The 22,786-nt window shown below is 31.3% G+C and overlaps 1 protein-coding gene across 6 annotated transcripts in view; it reads left to right on the top strand.

Moving 5' to 3' along the window:
* The window catches only part of Csmd3 (CUB and Sushi multiple domains 3), a 1,154,880-nt gene that overhangs the window by 441,398 nt on the left and 690,696 nt on the right, over window positions 1–22,786 (top strand). For 3 of the 6 annotated variants that reach the window (XM_028867959.2, XM_028867964.2, XM_028867961.2), the window contains 2 exons: window positions 10,866–10,943; window positions 17,263–17,350. In XM_028867959.2, coding sequence (XP_028723792.1) covers window positions 10,866–10,943; window positions 17,263–17,350 — 166 coding nt within the window. The remainder of the gene's footprint in view (window positions 1–10,865; window positions 10,944–17,262; window positions 17,351–22,786) is intronic. The other 3 variants (XM_028867965.2, XM_028867960.2, XM_028867966.2) reach the window with 1 other exon arrangement.

Raw genomic sequence — 22,786 nt, 5'->3', positions numbered from 1 at the left:
GGCTTACAGAGGGAGTTCCAGGCCAGCTACCGATACATAAAGAAATCCTATCTCGAAAACACACACACAGGCACACACATACACACATGAAACAGTGAAAATTGTAAATAAATAGGAAACAGATGTTAAAAAATATACAAAAGTCCAACTAATGGTTAATAGTGAGTAGGAATCTATATATTAGGCTAGGGTTCTCTCACAATCCAGTGTGGATCAACTATCTAACTGGTGTGTTCCAAGGAAGATGGTAACTTGATAGTATTGCAGTGGTGTCTCATCTTCTAAATTTCAAAGTCTTAAGGTGATAGTGGGAATATTTAATGAAATATGAGTTTCATGTGGAAACTGCAACATACACCAGTGGTACTATTCTGTCTATGCATTCTGAGATCTTGTCATCAGATAAAATATGATACCATTGGTAAAATAAATAGAATCATGCAGTATTCATGACAATAATCCAGGTAGTCATTTAAAATAACTTCTGACATCCACTATAATTTTACAGGAAAATCGGTTCATAAACTGATGAAAAATGAGATTACTGAAGTCAAATTTTAGTGCATGGTTTTGAGTCTTACCCTAAATTCTCCAACTACAGACATTGTTTTTAATGTTTTTACATTAAAACAAAAAAAAAAGAAAAGAAGATATTTTCCCTCTCTTTTCTTATTTTAAAATGCTGGAAGGCTAAATTATAGACTATAGTAAAATAGAGTGACAAGACACAAAAATTGTTTTCAATCTAATATTCTCAAAAAACATTTAAATCTTGTACTTTTACTAGTCAAATTTATTTCACTTGCTTGAGTTCTCAGGTTATATCTTGTGAAATTAAATAACATATTTTAAAAAATATTAAAAAGTATAAACAATGACAGATGAGAGAATATATAACAAAGAATTCAACTTATGGTTTTTGTAATATAATTCTACTTGTTAATTTTGATAGAAAACATGTGATATTAGTATAAGAAATACCTGTGACAAAGAGTTATCAATATTTGGATGGCATTACCTAGAAATATTTATCTTTTTTGTTTTTCTTCTTTTTTTTCTCTTGACTTTTTTCTGTATCCATTTTCATGTGGAAAACTGTGTTCAGTGTTGTTCTGTAGTAATCTAAAAATCTATGCTCAGAGGCATCCTGATACCTTATTTAAATACATAATTATAGAATGTGTATCATGCCCATCTTCTGTTACATTATTCTTATTTCATTATGTTTATGATATCATCAAAGCAGCATCATTCATAACACTAAATAATCTTACATTTCTAATGCTTTAAAATTTTGCTTAGAAAATTACCTTTTGGGTGAAATAAGAGAAAAAATATTAGAATTTATTTGGTAATAGGTCTATGCACATTTTAAACTTATTACATAAAATATGCTGATTGTCAATGGAGCTTATGGCAGTATTAGATAGTGAAGGTTATTTCATGGGTTAGAGAAATGGCTTAGTGGTTAAGAGCATTGGCTGCTCTTTCAGAGGTCCTGAGTTCAATTCCTCACAACCATCTGTAATGAGATCTGGGGCCTTCTTTTGGCCCTCAGGCAGACATACCATCAGAACATTGTATACACAATAAGTAAATAAATAAATATTTTTAAATACGTTAATTCATTTGCAAATGAATAGTATGTGAGTATTAATTTTAATATTATCCAGTGCTACTCATAACTCAAAGCATACACTTGAATTACGCCATTTTTATCATTTTAGATGGACCTGCCTTCTTATATAACTTGGAGGAGGTCTTTAAGGCAGATTACATTATTGAAATAACTCCATTGTCATAAAAATGCTCTGTTTTGCTGGTATTATTTTTCAAATTTTTAAATACCTCAATTTAGCTAATATTAACATTTTAATTTTGTTTGGCTTTTTTTATATGAGCATACAATTTGTTGTTTTGTATAAAATGGACAACAATGGAAGATAACATTTGCTGAATTGATCACAGAAAAACGGGTAGCTAGGAATGCATAACAATTATTCTAGCTCTGGCGGGGTTGAGAAAGGAGGATTTGATGAGCTTTATAGTAGTTACATTCCAGGAAACAGGGACACCTAGTAATTCTTTGTCTCAAAAAGTAGAACATACAATTAAATATAAAATAATATAAATGAAGCCAACTTAAAGAAAAGAAATTGAATTATTTTATGTGTTACTTCTTCTCAAACAGTTATCCAAATTTACCTGCGAAAAATGTGGTCACCAAGAACATGTCATATTTTTTTTGGTAAAATTTCCACTGGTGCTTGAAACTGAAACCAAAGAGACTTCTCTGTCTTTTAAAGTAAAGGAAAACAGTCCTGTGTTAGAGACATTTTTATCCTCTTCAGAATTATTTCAAGGCATTTTCACCCATTTTTGCAACAAGCTGCCACTCTTGCATGTAGTTTTCAGAGCATATGGCGGTCCTGCTGTGAGCAGAGTGAAGTCACACAGTTCCTCTTTATACCCTTCAGTAGAGCAGAGCAGCATGGTGTTGAGTTTGGTTGCATAGGGTAGTCTTCCCTTCACGATTACATCATTCATATTCTGTATCATGGGATATTGCTTTTAATGCAGATGCTTGAACTTTACACAAAATGTTCTCTAAATGGTATTTCTTCATAATATCAACAGAGCTTTTAAGTAACAGACATTTTCAGAATTATTTTATTCAGTTCCTTAACAAGGTTTGTGCTTTTTCTTGTTTCATAGACTTATAATAATGCAAGCAAAAGTTTCATCAGCTTTTCTGAATTTTTCCACTGGGATAAAAAATGAAGCCAAGAGTAGTCTTCCTAAAAAGAACAGATAATTGGTATAATTTCATGTAACAGTTACCTTTTCATTACATGTTGTATTTTTAAAATAAACTTTCATATTATGAGGCAAGAAACATGAGATTGTGTTTTCTGCTATAAGAAAATAGCTGATGCATTTTATGGGTATTAAATTATTTGAAATCTTTAAGATATATCACTGTAAAATGTAGTTAAAAAACAGGCATTACTGATTCTTTAAAATCTATATCATTAAATAACAAGAAATAAATTTGGAAAACAGGAAATGAAAGGGCATAATAATTTCTTCATAACCCAAAGTGTTGTTATTCTGTATTTAGACAGAGGTGTCAATGGTAGCATTGAGGTTTGAGAGTCACTGATTGCCTTCAACCACCTCCTGAGCATCATTTAGCTCCACATCTGTATAAAGGAAATAATTATTGTTAGGTTGATTTCTTGCTTGTTTGATTTTTAAAAGGCACCGCCATCTTCTTGATCCCGTATGAAAAGAAAATGAATTCTAGTAGTATAAAAAAAAAAATTTCTTGAAGAAAAGTTAATGTGATCATACTAAGAAAAAAAGTAGCACCAAGACTTATTTTTAGTTGTTCATTATCTTTACGATAAAAAACACAATTGAACTGTGATAAAATGTATTAGTAGCAAAGGTATTTAACTGGACATTATTATATATATATTATGTATGTAATATATATATTATATATATACATATTATTAGGTTGATTAAATAGTTTATTACAATTCCTTTCCAACATTTGTTAGGTTGTGGCTTTTTCATGAATTTGCCCTTACTTCCATCTTCCTAACTTCAATGCTGAAAAACTATTTAATTATCATTTAATTGGATCTATCCTTGTGAATTCTCTATTCTTCTTGACAATGAGATTGGTATAAAAGAGTGCCATCAGGTGGTCTGGATCTTCAAAACATTTCCTAAGAAACTAGTAACCCACCAATGGTAGTGAATAGTCACTAATTTCTTCTGGGTGATATGCTTTGAATTATGCCAGTTGTCATGAGAACTTTACACATGTTTAGCATAATCCATATATATATATATATATATATACATGTATATATAACGATTCTCATTTACCATAGTGTACTCAGTACTCATCCAGATATATCAGGAAGCAAAAGAACATTGTACTAAGTTATGAAGAATACTTGTATAGTAAATAATTTTAGATATATTAGTGTAAATGTTTCTCAAGTATTTGTACTGGTGCTGTCACCTAGAATAGCAGATACAAGGCAGTGATGATTCCCAACTTAAAGGATGGAGATAATGTACCTTAATCAGAGTGCTGTATTGCAGGCTGGCTGGAAGAACAAGGGACCTTCACTTGTCCAGCTTAGCTAACTCAAACCAATGGCATGCTATTGAACTCAAAGAAATGAAAATGCTGACCTTCCTTTTCCTGCTCCCTCTATCATCCTATTACACTGTTCAGGTGTTGAGGGCATCTTTGATCAAGTTCAATATTTCAGTTCACTAGATATTCAGAAAAAAACACTGGGGATCTTGTTAAACTATATTTCCATTTTCACAGATCTGTAGGATAACTTTATAATCTGCCTTTTAGTTTGAGCGGGAACACAGCTAGTGTAGCAAAGATATAGCCAGTTCAGATTAACCATGGAAGAGATAAAGGAGAAAAATACCAGAGGTCAGTAATGACTGGAAATCAATCGAACATATATGAGGTTTAAATAGTGTTTTGTTACTCAGGTAGACATGCAAACAGCTGTATAACTTGGTAGTAAATGAAATCATCAAAGCACATCCATATTTGCTTTAAACAGAAGGCAGCTTTTTATTGCTAAGTCTTGCAGTGTAGAATGTGTTTGTAACATGAGAACCAAGATCTCAGAGACTAAGCATTGGTTCAGCTTATTGATGTAGCGTATTTTCCTGCTCTTTCTTAAATTTATAATTCTTCAATACATTGTTGAAAATTGCAGAGGTAGAATATACTCCACCATCTGATGCTTGAAGAGAGCATTTAGTGAGGTCACTAGTGTTCAAACAATTATTGCTTTTCATCTTTATAGACACTAGAGTGGACATATGAAACTTTGCTATACAGTACAGAAAAAGATAGGTCATGCAATACTAGTTTACCTTGAGAAAGAAAATACTAATGTTACCAATTTCATGTTAAACATCATTGTAAAATTCCAGTGAAATTTATTAACAAAGAAGAGAAACTATAAGCAAAATAATCACTTGAATTATTTGTGCTCAAGAGAACATACAACAAACAAGAGATCTTAAAATGCATTAAATAAAATTACAATATTAAATTATAAAACGCAGTTAAAAGTTACTTAATTTGAAGCTGTTGCAACCTGAGGATTGAAAACTTAATTAAATTAAAAGGTTGAAACATTTCTAGAGTGTAACAAGTATCGGTAAGTTCTAGCAATGGTAATTTCCCATATGGTGACTTTATTATACCAACTAAAAGAATCCCTAAAGAGTATATAAAGTCCCACACTTTACATATAATCCTGACATTTTACAGCACACCGTAGCTGTAAGACCTGCTACACCAAGCATTGAGAATACATCTGCTGTTATCTAAGCAAGTGTTAGGGATTCCTGAATTGGCTCCATTTTTAGGAAGAAAGGAAGGTCACAGTTAAATTTAAGAGTATTTTCCCATAATCAATCATGCAAATTTGCAGCCATTTATTCAAACTGTGTCCTGTCTCCTAAACAAAATTAACACATTTAGTTCTACTTCCAAGGCCTGTAAAATTTAACCAGATTTGTCTTTTCTATATTTAGTAAAATAAGAAACTTCTTTATAAAGATCAACATGCTTTTCAGTTCTGAAAATGAAACCTTCTACTCACTAGTTACTCTGAAGTGGTTAAGAAGTTCCAGTCTCATTTTACAATGGGGCTTTTAGCTTCGTGTTCTTAAAGACCTGCCAGGAGGCTAGCTCAAAGCATGCTAAGTAGCTGTTTCATATGTTTGTATAACTTAATGTGATTTTATGCACAGGGCATTTCCACACATTCCTACTGAACTTACTCTTTTTGTCAAAGGTTTGGGGAGGATTCTTACTTGGTATAAAAGTGAAATTTGCACTATACATCCCAAAGAAAATAGATGATGAATTATTTACCATGTCATTTTAGTATAAAAGGCATAACTCAAAGTAATGGAGATAATATGATATATCAATAGGATTTGCCTGAGAAATATTTTTTTTTAATTTTAGAAGTAACAGAAGTCCAGAAACTAATATTCCACATATGAACCTTAAGCTCTCATGGCAGCACAAACAGGATTTAAAAACCTGAGAAACACATTGGAATGTTTGAACAATATCATATAATTTCAGTGGTTTCCAACAGAGTACATTAAGGATTTTGTGTCTAACATGTAAGATCCAACAAATGTTCTCTGTTCTTCTGAACATATTTAGCTGTTCCTTCACCCATTACTACTTCTCTATACCCATTACTACTTCTCTATATACAAAGTTCCACTTTATTTATTTTTACACATTTTGAAATGCAGTGCTTTAAAATGATTCATGCATGAGTCTGTAGGATATTGCTGAACTTTCTACTAAGTTTTTTTCTACATTTTCCAGAAACATTTAATTGTTGCTTATTTCTTATTTCTTAGCACTTTAAAAAAATATGCTGAAGAAAAATACTTCTCCAAGAAATTTTGTGTTATTAATCCAGTGATAACCTGTAAATGATGGTAGAAACTGAAAGATTGTGGACATCACTTCTGCACTTTTTCCAAGGAGTATATTGAAGAAGTAATCAGTTAGATGACCCATACTGAATATGTTCCCAAAACAAGTTAAACTTTAATATTTATAGACTTGAAATGGGGAGTCACTACAAATTATCAATGTCAGTTTTCTTATTATAGCTGAATATTTTAAGTTCTACAGAGAAATTTTAACTGCTAGGACAGAACTGAGAATTCTGATTAGAGTCACCACATTACTTTGGTCGGAATTCTGTTTCCAAATAGTTAAGACCAGACAAATGAATCTCCTAGGACTGAACAGAAACATTAAGCAATGAGTTGCACACTTACGGACTCTGAGTGGAGGTTTCTAATTCCCAGTCCAGTGAGAGTAGTACAAAAAATAATAAAAACACAGTAACTTCTAACATATAATAAAACTATATTACAGACTAATTTCTTCTCTGTTTTAAGGAAGGCAAATTATTTATAACACTTTTAGGTAGAGAACTGATTAATCTACAAAACAAAACACAATTTGGGGTATTAAGAAAACAATAGCCTTAAAAATGATTTCCGTGGGAAGTTGGCAGAACACATGTTTGCTCTTCAACCGAGTGTGTGGGATCTCAGCAGCTGTTGTTTGTGTACTTAGACCTACACACTTTACATTGTGCAAGGTTCTTAAATTGAAAATTACAGTCATAAAATGTGTTCTGATCAAACCCAAACTCGTAATTCTCCTTCCTTCAATTCTACTCCTAATCTCCTTCCAAAACTTTTCCCTCCAAACTTGTGACTTTATTTAATACCCTTGTGAATTAATCCACTGGCTATTTTAAGATATTCCATATCTTAAAGTCAAGCACTTAAGTTATGCATGTTTCAATTAATTAAAAATGAAAAAAAGTGATCTTCTTGTCAACATAGTTCATTTGGTGACTACAAAGAAAAAGGTAAGTTTATAATTAATTCACAATGGAAATCTAAAATTACATGACTAAATACCATATCTAAAAGTAAAATAATGGAGAAGTCCTTATTATTCATGTACAGTTAAATAGTAAAGTACAAATGAATCAAAAGATGCATAAAATACAGATTACTTATACATAATAGTTTCCATTTTAAAAAGAATTATTAATTGGTGTTTTATTTCTTGAATCAGATTCACACTGTGCTTGCTGTGACTAATCAAGCACTTGTAACAACAAAACTATAACATTGGAGATTTGAAATAAACATTTTTTATTATATTACATTAACATCAGTAAAAATTGTAGTAATTTCTGATATTCTTGTCTACATCAAGTCATTTAATTCTTTGATCCTGTAAAAATTCAGGTTAATTATTTCCAATAAAAATTTTTATCACACCAATACTAACCTTTTAATTTCTCCATCTCAAAGTCTTTATCATGTAAAATGCAATGTTTTACTAAGTGTACCTGCCAACAAAAGCACACATTAGATATGTCCCTTTGGGGTTGTATAGTGTACAGCGCAGGTATTTCAACCTAGGTCCTTGAAGCCAGGAGTTTTGTCCTCACTTTATATTGTGTAAGTTCTGTAATAGAAATGCCATTTAAACATTATCTTTTCCAAATTTTCCGCTGAGAATTTTTTCTTCTGTCATATCTACAGAGCATGGTCGTCTTTACCAAAAAAGACCACTGCCAACATTGTCTCCACTACTGCTCTGTCTTCCTGTCCCTTTATAACACACTCTCCATTTGAACTGGCAATGATGACCTAACATAGATAACAAGGCCATATAGCACCTATTTCACACACAGACACACACATAAAACAAATAAACAAACAAACTTACTAATAGCTGGTTCAAAACAAGTTCTTATTTATATATGTACACATATATTTATTTTATATAATAGGCATATATTTTAAAACATCTCAAATAAGACATTGCAACTGATTAATACAAAAATTATAATAACATTAAATAATATTTAATAAATAACATTTTTATTGATTTTTTAAAAATTTAGAGTTCAAATTGATTTTTGAGAATGACAGAACACTAATTAAAATGGAAGATATGACAGAGAAATCCAATAATATAATATAACAGGCAGTATTACTATGTTGAAAATAAAAAAGCCAAATTGGTTTTCCACCAAAACAAAGAAGAGAATTTTAGCTCACTGACCTACTGCACTTATTTATTTGACTTTTATACACAGACACACACAGACACACACACACACACACACACACACACACACACACACACACACACACACAGGATTTCAATCTAAGACATCTCGAATAAGAGGCTTCAACTGATTAACACAACTTATATTAAGATTACATATTTATACATAACTAGTAAATTACCTGTTATTGTGTCTATCCTCTTACATTTAAGAGTATTAAAAAGAAAAGTCAATTAAAGTATTTTGTATGTTTACACATTTTTTTTTTTGAAACAAGGTTTTTCTGTGTAGTTTTGGTGCCTTCCTGAATCTCGCTGTGTAGACCAGGCTGGCCTCAAACTCACAGAGATCCACCTGGCTCTGCCTCCTGAGTGCTGGGATTAAAGGCATGCGCCATTCCCACCCAGCTAGGTTCTTAAGAGGAAAACTATATAAACGGAGATTTTTTTTTCATCCAAAACTGCATAACAAATACTTAGAATCATGTTACTTTAATACTGTTTTAGCATACATTCACTGCCTTATTATGTATTGATATTTCATTATGCAATGATAGAACTCTAGCTTCTAGGAAATGACATGTTACTGTGTCTACCCTCCTATAACTGAAAGTATTCAAAAGAAAAGTCTTCTTAAAATATTTCAAAACCAATAAAAATATGAACTGACTGGCTAGAACTTCAATTTAAAACATTTTGGATTTTTCAAAAATAATTTTAAAAAATGCATAGCATTCAAGGCTATTATCCTCCAATATTTAACTTGGTAAAATGGAGTAGGAAAACTTCTACACTATAAGTAGATAAATTATCCCTAGAACTTTTTATTCATGCTGTGTGATATTTTGAGAAAATAAATGATATTCAAATATATTATTAGGTCCAGTCACATAAAATTCTCCCCTAATGAGTTTACATTTGTATGGATTTACCTTGGAATCAGGCAGAAATTTCAATACAGGCTTGACAGGGTGGCTCATGACTGTAACCTCAATACATGAGAAGTAAGTATAGAGAATAGAAATTCAAGGCAAGCCCAAGATACAAAACAAAGCAATGTCTAAATTAGTAGACTTCTGAATATCACCAATCACTCTTTAAAAATCCATATATATAATATATATTATATAAAATTTATTATATAATGTGTAAAAATAAAGCTTTTGGATTATGAAATGACTACTGAGCAGAAGTCCTAACCACCAAGTCCAAAGTCTTTCGTTTAGTTTCCAGAATCCATTTAGCAGAGAAAATGAAAACACACAAATACTGGAAGTTGTTTGCAGACATCCATAGCAATGCTGCAGCTTGTGTGCATACAAAAATACAAAAGCACACATGCACACACATGCACAAATCTCTCAATAAATGTAAAAATAATTAAATTAAAAGAGATAAAACTTGCTCTTCATGAAAACAACTTTAAAACATTTTAAGACAGTTCTCTTGTAGTCTAACAATTTATGTATTTTTGTATTTATATGCAGCTATATCTATTTTAATATGAATAATCTGATAGCATTACAATGAAAAAATTCCACCCGTAATTATCACCATTAGCAGAATGGCTTCAGGTCACTAAACAGTGAAAAGATATCAAGCACCTGTAATTTATTTTCCTACATTTGAAGCAATTTGGTCTGGCATCAGTTACAGTGTAGAAAGCAATGATGATTTTTGGAAATTATTAGCAGTAATATTAAATATAATACTTCCAATTATATCATTTTCATAATAGTTCAAATACCTCCATAATTCAATTCAAAAATAATAAAGATCATGATACTATTTGCATTCTTCTAATACCCCTAGCACCATTTGTTTATAAGTTTAACTTATCGAGTAACACTTAATGAAGTCACGTGATCAACACTAGACATTCAAGGCTGTGTATTTATTCTAAAGTTAAATAGTTCTAAAGCAGCATATACATTTGTACCAGTTTTCTCCCTATATAGTATCTGGAATTCTAGAATGTTTAATGCTATTAGTACCTTTTTTTATTTCTCATTTTCTTCAGAGTACCATCAGTCAAGCTTAAGAAAGCAGTTTTTTTTTTAATTTAACTTACATGATTCCATGCTAACCAAATTTGTTAACTTGAATTTCATTTTCAAAATTGTATTTCCTGATACATGTTTTTGTTTGTTTTCCTAACTAGTGAAAAAGGCCATAGATTTTAAATCTAGAGGATTTAAGTTGTTTCCAGGGAAAGACAACAGCAACAAGTTTTCTCTCTGTGAGTGCAACTCCTTTTTGTTACTTTCTCTAGTGCAAGAGTGACGTCTGTGGTGTCTGTGGTGTCTGTGTGTGTTTTATCTAAGTGTCTGTGTATGTACCAAATAACTGCATTAATATTTATATAACATGCATGATGGTTAGTCAATATTTTCTTGTATTTAGATATGTATTAGTTTAATGGTAATTTGCCAAACTCATATTTTTTTTGTTAAAATTAATTGATATGTGAAAAGATACTGTGATTTCATGTGGTGATCATAACAATTGTTATTTTGGGCCTATGAGGACAAATGCAAAGAATTCCTTATGTTGTTGGAATCTTCTAGCAACACTTACTTGAATATGTCTCAATTATCACAGACATTTTAAGAAACATTCTAACAGGAATTATTTAAAAGAATTATTATTATTATGAGATAATTTATTCAAATAAAAACCTCATAATGCTTTCCAAATAAATTTATTTATAATCTCTCCTAATTTGAAAATGTTATTAAATGGTATAAAATAAACAATTTTTCTCACTCTGCTGGGCTTTGTTATCTGACGCCCTCCATTCATCTCAAAATAAGTCACAGATAAAATGTTGATGCTGTCTTAAATATAAAAGAAATAGTTTCAAAAGAGCTCTGTATGCTTCTCACAATATGGAACAGCAACTGGTAAAAATTTCCTACCTCAGTAGTAAATATATGATCTTTGAAGTAAGCCTATATATAATACCAACATCTGAATTCTAAAAGAGCATAGAGAGTTAGGAGTAGCTATTGCTATATATGCATAACACTATTACTGATTCTTGAACAAAACTAAATTTTGTTCAAATCCAAAAAACTAACTAAATAGCTTCATAACTAATACTTTATCAAAACTCATTCATTACTATTTTACAAGAATAGTTTAGTTATATTTTTAATGGCATATACATACAACAAATTACAGATTGAATTATTGCGTCAACTCTTAGGATACTATTGGACATCCTTTATATTATTAATTTACCTTAATAGATAAACATTAAGTTAATCTTTACACTTTATAAGTTACATTTGAGAATACACAGCTGAAGTCCTCTGACTTTGGAAGCCACATTGTAGATACTTAGAAAATACTCATCATGCAATTATGACTTATTTATATATTTGGGGAAAAGCACATTTATTCAAAATTGTTAACCAACATTCACAAATAATGTTAAAATATATTTTATACATAAACTGTTTATCTAATGTTGAAAAAAATCATATTCTCATAACTGAAAAAAATCCATGTGTATTATTGGTTGTAAAAAATTATTATTAGGTTTGCTAATTCTAGCATAGCAGATTTTATCACAGCTACATGATTAGAGAAATGTATGTTCTTATAACTAAATATGAGATTTACTATAGTTTATCTCTAAAACTTTAGTTCTCTGTGTGTTTAATTTGGAATTTTAAGTAGTATAACAAACCTTATACTCACTCATCATTTTCTCATTTTGTCTATACAAATGTCACTTCATACATGTTTCAAGCTTTCAATTGTTCTGGATAAATCAGTTTATTTATACTAAATAGCTAGGTATTATATGGTCTATGGAATTGGCTATTTTTGTTGGTATAACCAATTAGTGAAATAATATTTTATCATTTCAATGAGATGTAGACACAAACATAACAGAGGATTTTCATGTTTCTCTTACCTGAAGAAAAATAAAACTCCGTGTGATTTAAGTTTAAAATCATTAAGCAAAAACTAACACAAAGCGAAAATTGTGATTAATTTGCATCATAAGTTTTAAACAAGTTTTAATTCAAACAGCTTTATAAAATACTGTGTTTTAATATGAATAATCTTTCCATAGATGAAAACAAGGTATATGTGGAAATTTTTTCATGGATGCAAAAGATCAATGCATAATTATTTAAATTACATTTTACTGCCATGTATTTATCTAGTATTGAACGATTTGTTTAAAAACTGTATTATCTCAATGTTGAATTTAACAAAGCATATCACTTTGATTTTAAACATTATTGCCTATTTTCAAGGAAGTATTATTAAACTCCCTATGTTATTATTGGATATCCATTGTTCAACTAAAAACGAATCCTGAAACTCTGTTTCTTGAGATTGAAAGGACTCTGTTGCCTGATCAGCACTGAACATCAGCATGGCTGGTAGAAAACACACAATTGCCCACATATTTACCAAGCATAAACTAGCTTATGTTCATGAAGCTCTAGTATTCCTTTTAGTAGAGTTCACCTTGAAAAGCTAATTCAAATATTATTCCTTTTTAATTGGCTCATTCATATTTTTTCCTCAGGGGAAAAGATTGACAATCTAAGCACAAAACTTAAAGGTTTTCTAAGAAAACTGAGACATTGGATACTATATTATAGAAACATTAAAGAAAACAAACTTTTATATTTTCAAACTGCTCAGTTTGGTGATTTGCTGACTTGTATAGTAGGGTCCTATGGTATATAACATAGAATTATAAAGAAACTGAAACTTCCATGTGATCATGCTTTTATTTCCTATATCAAATCCATGTTCTCACTCATTCATGAATCATGCACTCCATAGTTGTTCCTGCTGTGCTCTGCTAGAATAATACAATAAAGGGATGGATAAAATTCAGTCTTGGTCCTAAAGGACCCAGCATATTTACAAGGAGCTAAGTAAATAAGAAGCAATTATTTATAGGATATTAAGTGCACTTGTACAAAAATAACACAACATTGTTTGGTGTTTAATATCAGCAAAATATACAAACCAGTATATTTTAAAGTAAAAATAAAAAATTAGACAATATTTTAAAACAATATAAATAATAAGGTGATCAAAAGGAAGAGGCCATATGAATGTATATTTAAATCAGAGTCTATTTTTAGTTTTAGACAAGAAAACCCTTTTAATAACAAAAGTCTATTTTGATGTTTACAGGGCTTCTTAAAGTTAGAATATATACAATAACCACGAATGTACAGGTATCTTAAGAACATTTTAAACTTTATATAATAAATAATTTTTTTCCTCTACAAAATTAAATAATTCAACATTTAGGATCATTCTTCTGTTGTTTATGCAAACATAATTCCCAATTATTTAACAATATTAATGACAAAAGTGTATTAAAAAGACTGAGCAAACAAACAAAAAAGAGGCTTTCTCATCAATGATGATCTTCTCAAGAGTCAACATCCTACCCTAAATCATTCATATGTATACCATACTGCAAGTTGCTATGGAGATTACATGCAAGGAAGTAAATAGAGCTGACCAATAGCTTCAAAGGCATTAGGCAGTGAAAGCAAGTTATTGAATGAAAACTCACTTCATTTGAATGTTTGTTGCCATTTAAGTCTGGTAAATACTGAAACTTCTATATACTAAAAAGAATAAAATAACATATAAAGATATACACATGAAATAATATCAATTAAAACTTTATGAACTGAAATTAGTCAAGCATGTAAAAAATGTTTTCCTTATAAGATAAAATGTGGAATAGTTTGAATTTTTTATAATGATACATAATAAATATGTCATTCTAAGTTTTCTAGACAATGACATTAATCAATAATATATATTGAACACGTTTCTTAATTTATCTATGCTTCAGGTTATTTGCCTGCAGGAGATTTATAGTAATAGTAGTGAACTTGAAGGTTATTTGGAGGATGAAATTAATTATACAAAGTGTCTGGCATGATTCCTAACACATAGTTCAATGAAAATTAATATTATTTATATTTATGTAAAATATCACACAGTGTTACATTTGAGACAAAAATAGTGGGAGAATTGAAAAGTGAAAATTTAATTTTTTATCTTCTAACTACACCCTCACAAGCCACTTGTGTACTAAACATGCTATGTATGGCACTATATGCTAATTAAACCTAGATCATGCCACTGCTTTTAATCTTCTACACCCATTTAAAAGTCATAGTTTAATATCATTATAGGAAAAAGCTTTCCAAGCATCAAATATATAACACTACAATGAAAATTCTCATTCACTGAAAAAATGTATATGAGGATCTGTTAACAATTAAACTACTAGAAAAATTTTGTTAAATTAAACATTTTTAAAAGCATTGAAAAATTATTGACATTTCTTACCTTTTATCAATATGTGCAAATAATTAGAGTTTTGTGCTTTCACAAAGGCTATAAACTTAAGTACAGATTATAAAAGGAAAATGAAATCACTATTACCTGACAAAATGTTTTTAAAATCATATAAAGTAGCATCTAAATAGCATATTCTCAGTTATGTAACATGTTGGTTTAGAGTAGCAGGGTAAGCATGTGTGATTATCTTTTGAAAAAACTTTGTATTAAAATATTTGATAATGTTTTGATACCAAAGACATGAGGAGAGCTGTTATACATCCATGAAGAAATGGTATACTGAGAGAAAAGAGCTGTATTTGAGCAACAAATACATAATGATGACTAGTGAGGGATAACATTGACTTAGTATATAATCTAAAGCCTTTGGAGATATTAATAATAAAAAATGTATTTAAAAAATTTAGCAATCATTTCATACAGTAGACTGAAGTTAGGCCATATACAGTACAGAAATATAAGGATGATTAGCTCGCATTTGAGCAGCAATTAACATCAGTGGAAGGTTTGGAAACATTCATTTCATTGAAGTCCTCTGAATAATCTTGGTACAGATGCCAACTTCAAAAACTGAATCTATAAGAACTGTGGTCATGATTCAAAGAGTGAAAAAGTACACAGTGACTAGCTCTGAATCAACAATTAAGAAGTAGCCCACAAAAAAAATAAAAATAAAATAAAAAAGAAAAGAAGTAGCCCACAACAGTGGAATCAGCCACCCAAGACTATAGCCCAGAAAGCCCCCAGAAAGGTTAAGAGGTATTAAATAGCAATTCAAGGAAACAAGGAAATAAAAAATGTCACATGAAATCAATCAATCTATGAGCATGTAATAGAGTTGGCAAGAACTAATTTGTGTTATTCATTAAAGTCATTTTGAGTGGTCTTAGAAACTATACCATTTTGTATTTATTTGAGAACATGATGACCTTGCAGTAGAGACCACTGTGAGAGCTCACCTGCAAGCTCTCTGTCTGTCTGGTGAATCAGTTTAAAAACAATGATGTGTTTGGACTATAAAAATTAAGCCAAATTTCAGCAACTGTCAGTTCTGATTTTACATTAGAATTACTTCAGCAGTTATTTTAGAGCAGTCAAAATATGCTGACAAATGTTGTTGTCTAGGAAGCTTTCAATGCAGTGCCCAGGTCGGGGAGAACCGGGCATCATTACTTCCCAGAAAGAATCCCCAGGTGACCCCACTCTACAGTGCAATACAAGGGCCACTGTAGGCTCCATTCATTTTCTATTTGGAGCCCTTTTCTTCTCTTAAAGGAGTAAGGTGATCTTGCAAGTTATTAAACAGTAGGCAATATCCACAGGTTCACAGCAAGGTTGATATTATAATACAACATAACTCAGATATTCTAGATTTGATAATCATACATTTAAGGCCAGTTTGTTGTACAGTAATTTTGAGGCCTATCTGCATTGTATAATTAGATCCTGTTTCAGTATAAATAAATTTATACATCCATATGTGTGTATACACCCAAACATGCATAAATAAACTTACCATATAGTACATTTTAATTATTCAATGTAATTACAATTGTTTCATTGAAAAATACTAATTTATCATTAACTGAATTATCTTTAAAAGCTGTGAAAATAGGCAAAATAGCTAAATTTAAAAGTTATAGAAATTATATGAGGGTAAACCCATCCTTTTGTTCTCCAACATTATCAAAGTATAATGACACACAGTAATTTACACCATTTTTTTCTAACTGCTGTTGTCAAACCAAGTTCTTGAAAGTGTTAGTAACAAATTTTTATACTGTTTATTATTATTATTATTATTATTATTACTTTATAAGTAAGCAAGACTCAGGAAACAAAGTCACAGAAAGTAGTCACTCTACTGGTGCTAATTAATGAAAACAACAGCACTGATACCTGAAGTGTTTTAAAATGTAAACTTATTGAAACGGAAATAGCCAATGTCAATGTGTTAGTATCCAGAATAGTATGTATCTTTGAAGATGGCCATCAAATCTATTTTCTGATGTGTTCTTAAATAGAAAAAAAAATGTCTTTATTACTGTTTTCTGAAATGACATTTTAACTTTAGGTACTCAAACAAATGTTCAATAGTGTATTTCTGTGGATTTCATTATTATTATCATTGAGTTTCTAACCATATATATTGTCTATTTTTTGTTTCTTTGTTTTTTCTCTTGTTACAGTAAATGAAGGAGGTATTAAAACAGCTTCAAACTTATGTCCAGATCCTGGAGAACCAGAAAATGGGAAGAGAATTGGATCAGATTTTAGGTAACATTTTAAATTATTTTATTATCTATATTGCTAATTTCTTTCAGTCTAAATATTAAACTGTGGATTTAGGTAATTCAAGCTATGTAAGCTAGAATCTATAGATATATTAGCATTAACAATAAAGTATTTTACATGACTAGTTAAATAATACATCAAAATTTTGAGACACTCAGGGAGATGGAATGATTTTTTTGTCATGAAATGAATGAAAAATTTTAAAGATATCCATTTTGCTCTCAGATTCTTTTAATAGTTGTATGGACCTGAATAAATTGTCTAGTCCTTTTGACTTCCTATTCTATAACATGCCAATTTGAATACCCATACACAATGATGAATAATCAATGAGGAAGAATATGTGATATCAGCCAGCAAATATTTTGAGAAAACTTTAATTATATTTCTAAAAATAAAATCACTCAAATCTTTAACTATAATCATCTAATTTAATTTGAAATTAAAATTACTATCAACTAAAAATGAATAAAGCCTGGCGGTGGTGGCGCACGCCTTTAATCCCAGCACTCAGGAGGCAGAGGCAGGCAGGTCTCTGTGAGTTCGAGGCCAGCCTGGTCTCCAAAGCAAGTTCCAGGAAAGGCACAAAGCTACACAGAGAAACCCTGTCTCAAAAAACCAAAAAAAAAAAAAAGAAAGAAAAAGAATATAACTTATTATGAAAACTAGTAATCTACCTAATGAAACTGTTTAAGCAACTTAGATATATAATATATAAATATTATATATCTCACACACACAAAAAAAAAAAACAAAAACTATAGGATGGATTAAGAGTAGGAGAAATAGTCTTCCCCAAAGAAGAACATGCTCATTAGTTATCCAAAACCAAATCATCAACCCTGCAAATCTACACATGCAAGTAACATTATACAGATTGAGCAGATTATGTTACGAATATATATGTATATACATATATGTGTGTAAAAATAATTAATGCAAAAGGAGAAATTAGTTAGAAAGAGACTAAGAAGTAATATATGGGATGGCCAAGAAGGAGGAAAGGAAAGAGATAAATAATATAATTTTATTATAATTTCAAAAATAAGAGAATTAATGATTTGAAAGGAGCACAAAAACTGTTCCTACTGAAAGTTTAGGGTATAGCTGAATGATAAATTACTTTTTTTTAGTATATCCTAGGTCAAGGAGTCAACCTTCACCACCTAGAAAACAGAAGAAAAATCAATTCCTATAAATATATTGAATGGAAAACTAGTTAATATTAATAACTATTTTACATAGTTCCCTTCTGCATTTTTTTTTTTTTTTTTGGTTTTTCGAGACGGGGTTTCTCTGTGTAGCTTCCCTTCTGCATTTTAAGATGTATTTCACATTAGTGATCATATTAACAAGCATCTCATATATTGACACTCTTATTTTCTTTTTTTTTAAAGATTTATTTATTTATTTATTATGTATACAGCATATGTGACTGCAGGTCAAATGAGGGCACCAGATCTCATTACAGATGGCTGTGAGCCACCATGTGGTTGCTGGGAATTGAACTTAGGACCTCTGGAAGAGTAGTCAGTGCTTTTAACCTCTGAGCCATCTCGCCAGCCCCCTCTTTATTTTCTTTTACTACTTGCATTAAGTACAAAGAATGCTCAGCGATTCTCTCTAGGTTATCAAAAGACATTTTTCATAAAATAAACATGTGAAAATGTTTCCATAACAGGTCCATACCTGCAGTTGGAAATAATAAAACTGAAATATAACTATACTTTTAATAAAATAATTCTGTGACCACAAACATCCAATTGAAAACTGATAATTCTTACAAAAGTGTAGCTTGAGTTTTCCTGCCTGGCCCACAGTCAGGACAAATCTCTGTCACCTGCCAGTCCCACAGCTGCTCAGACCCAACCAAGTAAACACAGAGACTTATATTGCTTACAAACTGTATGGCTGTGGCTGGCTTCTTGCTAACTGTTCTTATAGCTTAAATTAATCCATTTCTATAAATCTATACCTTACCACATGTCTCATGGCTTACTGGCGTCTTCACATGCTGCTTGTCATGGCGGTGGCTGGCAGTAACTCCTTCCGCCTTCTTGTTCTTTCTTTTCTCCTCTCTGTTAGTCCCGCCTATACTTCCTGCCTAGCCACTGGCCAATCAGTGTTTTACTTATTGACCAATCAGAGTAATTTGACATACAGACCATCCCACAGCACAAAAGTACCATAGGAAAAACTGAGAACTTCTTGATATAGTTTAACTTTGACTCTAATAATCTCTGTAAGTTCGAGATCAGCCTGGGCTACTGAGTTGGTTTCAAGAAAGGCACAAAGCTACACAGAGAAACCCTGTCTCAAAAAACAAAAATAAAGAAATAAACTAAATCATATACATATCTGGGAATGTTGGAGTAAGCCTCTGTAGGATAAGGTAGTTGGACTAAAGTGCAGCATGGGTACATAGAAAGATGCTTTCTCAAAAAATAATCAGGTAAATATTTCAGTCTGAAAAAGCAATTGTGCTTTAAGCTATTTCAACGTTGAGAGAAGCATATGAAGTTGTTCTATATACATGCTTCCTATATTTCTTATACAATCATGCAAAAAATTACCAATATACATACATTTTACACATAGCAAACCTGTAGCTCTATTTGCCTAGATAAAACTGATATTCAATTTGTACTGAAGACATTAGAATTTAAAGAGCTCAACGTTTAACTGTTGTTTTGAAATCCAATGAACTTCATCAAAAACTCATCTCCAACATATATCAAATAATCAGGCTAAGAGTTGCTTTCTTCAAATCTAAAAATGCTTTTCTCTTTCTGCTAATGTGAAACATAGAGAGATACAGTATGTATTAAAGGAATGAAAGAGTTTATACCAATATGCACTCTACTCATAAATTATGTTGTGAACTAATGTGATATACAATACTAATTAACACATAAGGAGATTGTTTACTGTTTACATGAATGTTGAATTTAAAATAAGCTTAATGAACTGTTATTAATAATGTAAAGGATTAAATTACTGTTAGGTACTTCAAATCACTCCAGTACAATCTCAAATGTAAAATTTAGAGAATTTGTTGACACAGACGCTTTTTAAAATTATGTGAGACAATAATGATGTCAGTAGGATTGACTCATGCTGTCTTTGGAGGAAGTATAGTATGTGACATACAGTGAGCACAGAGTTAATCATGGAAGAAAAAGTTGATCTGGAAGACAAAGACTGGCAGATTTCAGTTATAGGGCATGAGTGGAAGACCATAGGGAAAAACTAAATTGAATTGATAACGAGAAGCCAGACTGGCTCTACAGCGAAAGTGTCCTGCCAGCAGGTCAGTCCCATAGGGGCTGGGATATACATTGTTTTAAGGATACAATACTTTTAAAGAATGAAAGGTGAAATTTACAACTCATAATTTTACACACACACACACACACAACACACACATCAGAGAGAGAACGTATGTGTGTGTGCATGTGTGTGTGAGAGAGAAAGATTACATGTGTGTGTGCATATGTGTGTGTGTGTAGAGTTTGTGTCTGTATGTATATGTGTGTTTGTGTGTGTGTGTGTGTGTGTGTGTGAGAGAGAGAGAGAGAGAGAGAGAGAGAGAGAGAGAGAGAGAGAGAGGTTGTTATATCTGTCAAACTTAAACTGGTAATCTTTTATGACATTTGTTGCAACCAAACAACCACATACTCTTCTGCCACTGGGCAGGCTCCTCCTGCCTCACCATAACTATACCCACACAAGTTCACTCATTGAAAGTATTTATTTGTTTTGATGTTCTCATGAGGAATTATGTGAAAGTGACCTGATCTAATTTATATTTTCTATAGATCACGCTGTCTCAGTTTACCTGGCTAGCTCCATAAGGCAGTCTTGGTGCAATATGGCAGCAAATTGGACTATGGTGGTGACAGTGAACTAGATTGATTCACGGTTTATTCTGAAGATAAATTTTTTAATATCTAGTCATGTTTCTATGTGAGAGGTGAGAGAAAAAAGAACAAGGAGTGAGTCTCAGTTTGGGGACATGAACCAACACAAGGAAGAAATAAATTATAATATCTAATAGCAGTGAATTCAGAAGAATAAGGAGAAAATCCAAGGGCTTAATTTGTTGTACATTTCAAATGTCTCAGATATCCAAGAAAATATGAAGATTATGATAAAAATAATTAAAATTTAAATGTATCAGGGAGTAATCTACAAGTTATGAAGAATATTAGGAGGGTTGCTGAGATGACATTCTGAATGAAGTACGTGCATGAAAGAATTAGGACCTGAATTTTGAAGATTTAGACATAAAGAATGCTTGTAACCTTAGGGCTGGCAAACACAGAGAAGAGGGCATCACCACTCACTGTCCAGCCAGCATGACAGAAACATCCAACTCAGGTTCAGGGAGAGACTCTAGTTCAAAAAGTAAGGTAGAAAGGCACTTCAAGGCAGGCTCCATGGTCAGGGCTATTTGCAACACAATGGTATTTTTACAAACTTGTTTTAGTACTTTTTATCTCACCAGCCCTTTGCTTGTTTATTTGATTTACATTTCTTTGTATATTGGGTATGTGTGTTCCATTTTTGTTTGCTTTGCAAAGGAAGAGAGAGATCATAAAGTTGGGTTGGTAAGGGAGTGTGGAGGATTGATCTAGGAGGAATTGAGGGAGAAAGATAAAATGATCAAAGCATACTGTATTAAATTTTTTAAATAAAAAAATAAGGACAAGAATATAGGAACAGGTCTGACATTAACCTCTGATCTCCATACAGTCATATGTATCTGTACGCATGCACACACACACACACACACACACACACACACACATGCACAAGCACACAGGTAGCATAAATAGTTGGTACCATGTAGATTATCTACATGGAGATCCTGTGGCACAATACAAAACACTCACTTTTTTTGGTGACTACAAGTAATTCTCTCATTATGATGTGAGCAGTCATTTGAATGGGATAAAATCAAAGATAGAAAAGAAAAGGAAGTCTGTGAAAAGGGTGTGAAGGGACTTGTCTACAGTTAGGACAGAAGGCTTTCTCTTGTTTAACAGCATAAGTGTTGTTGATGAGATTTTTTTCCCTTTGGAATGACAGTCTGAAAATAATTTCAAACAGGTTGAAGAGCGAAGAGACACTTCAGATAGTTAACGTATTTGTGACATCAAGTAGCTCAAAGCAACAGAGTAATGAGGCAATTACATTGTCACTAGAAAATCAAGACACATTTTATTTTTATCAATGCTGAGGTCTAAGGAATTATACGGAAGAATAGATCAGTGTTATGAGAGAGTATATCAAATGATTATCAACTTACAATAAATATTTTCCAAGTGCAGAGAGAGACATTATCGTGGTTAATTTGTGAACTTGATACAACCTAGCATCACCTTGGAAGAGAGTCTCACTGAGGGAGTGTCTAGA

This window comes from Peromyscus leucopus, chromosome 20 (genome assembly GCF_004664715.2).
Source record: "Peromyscus leucopus breed LL Stock chromosome 20, UCI_PerLeu_2.1, whole genome shotgun sequence".
In the NCBI taxonomy this organism is placed as follows: Eukaryota; Metazoa; Chordata; class Mammalia; order Rodentia; family Cricetidae; genus Peromyscus; species Peromyscus leucopus.
This window is presented reverse-complemented; position numbering and strand designations above follow the sequence as displayed.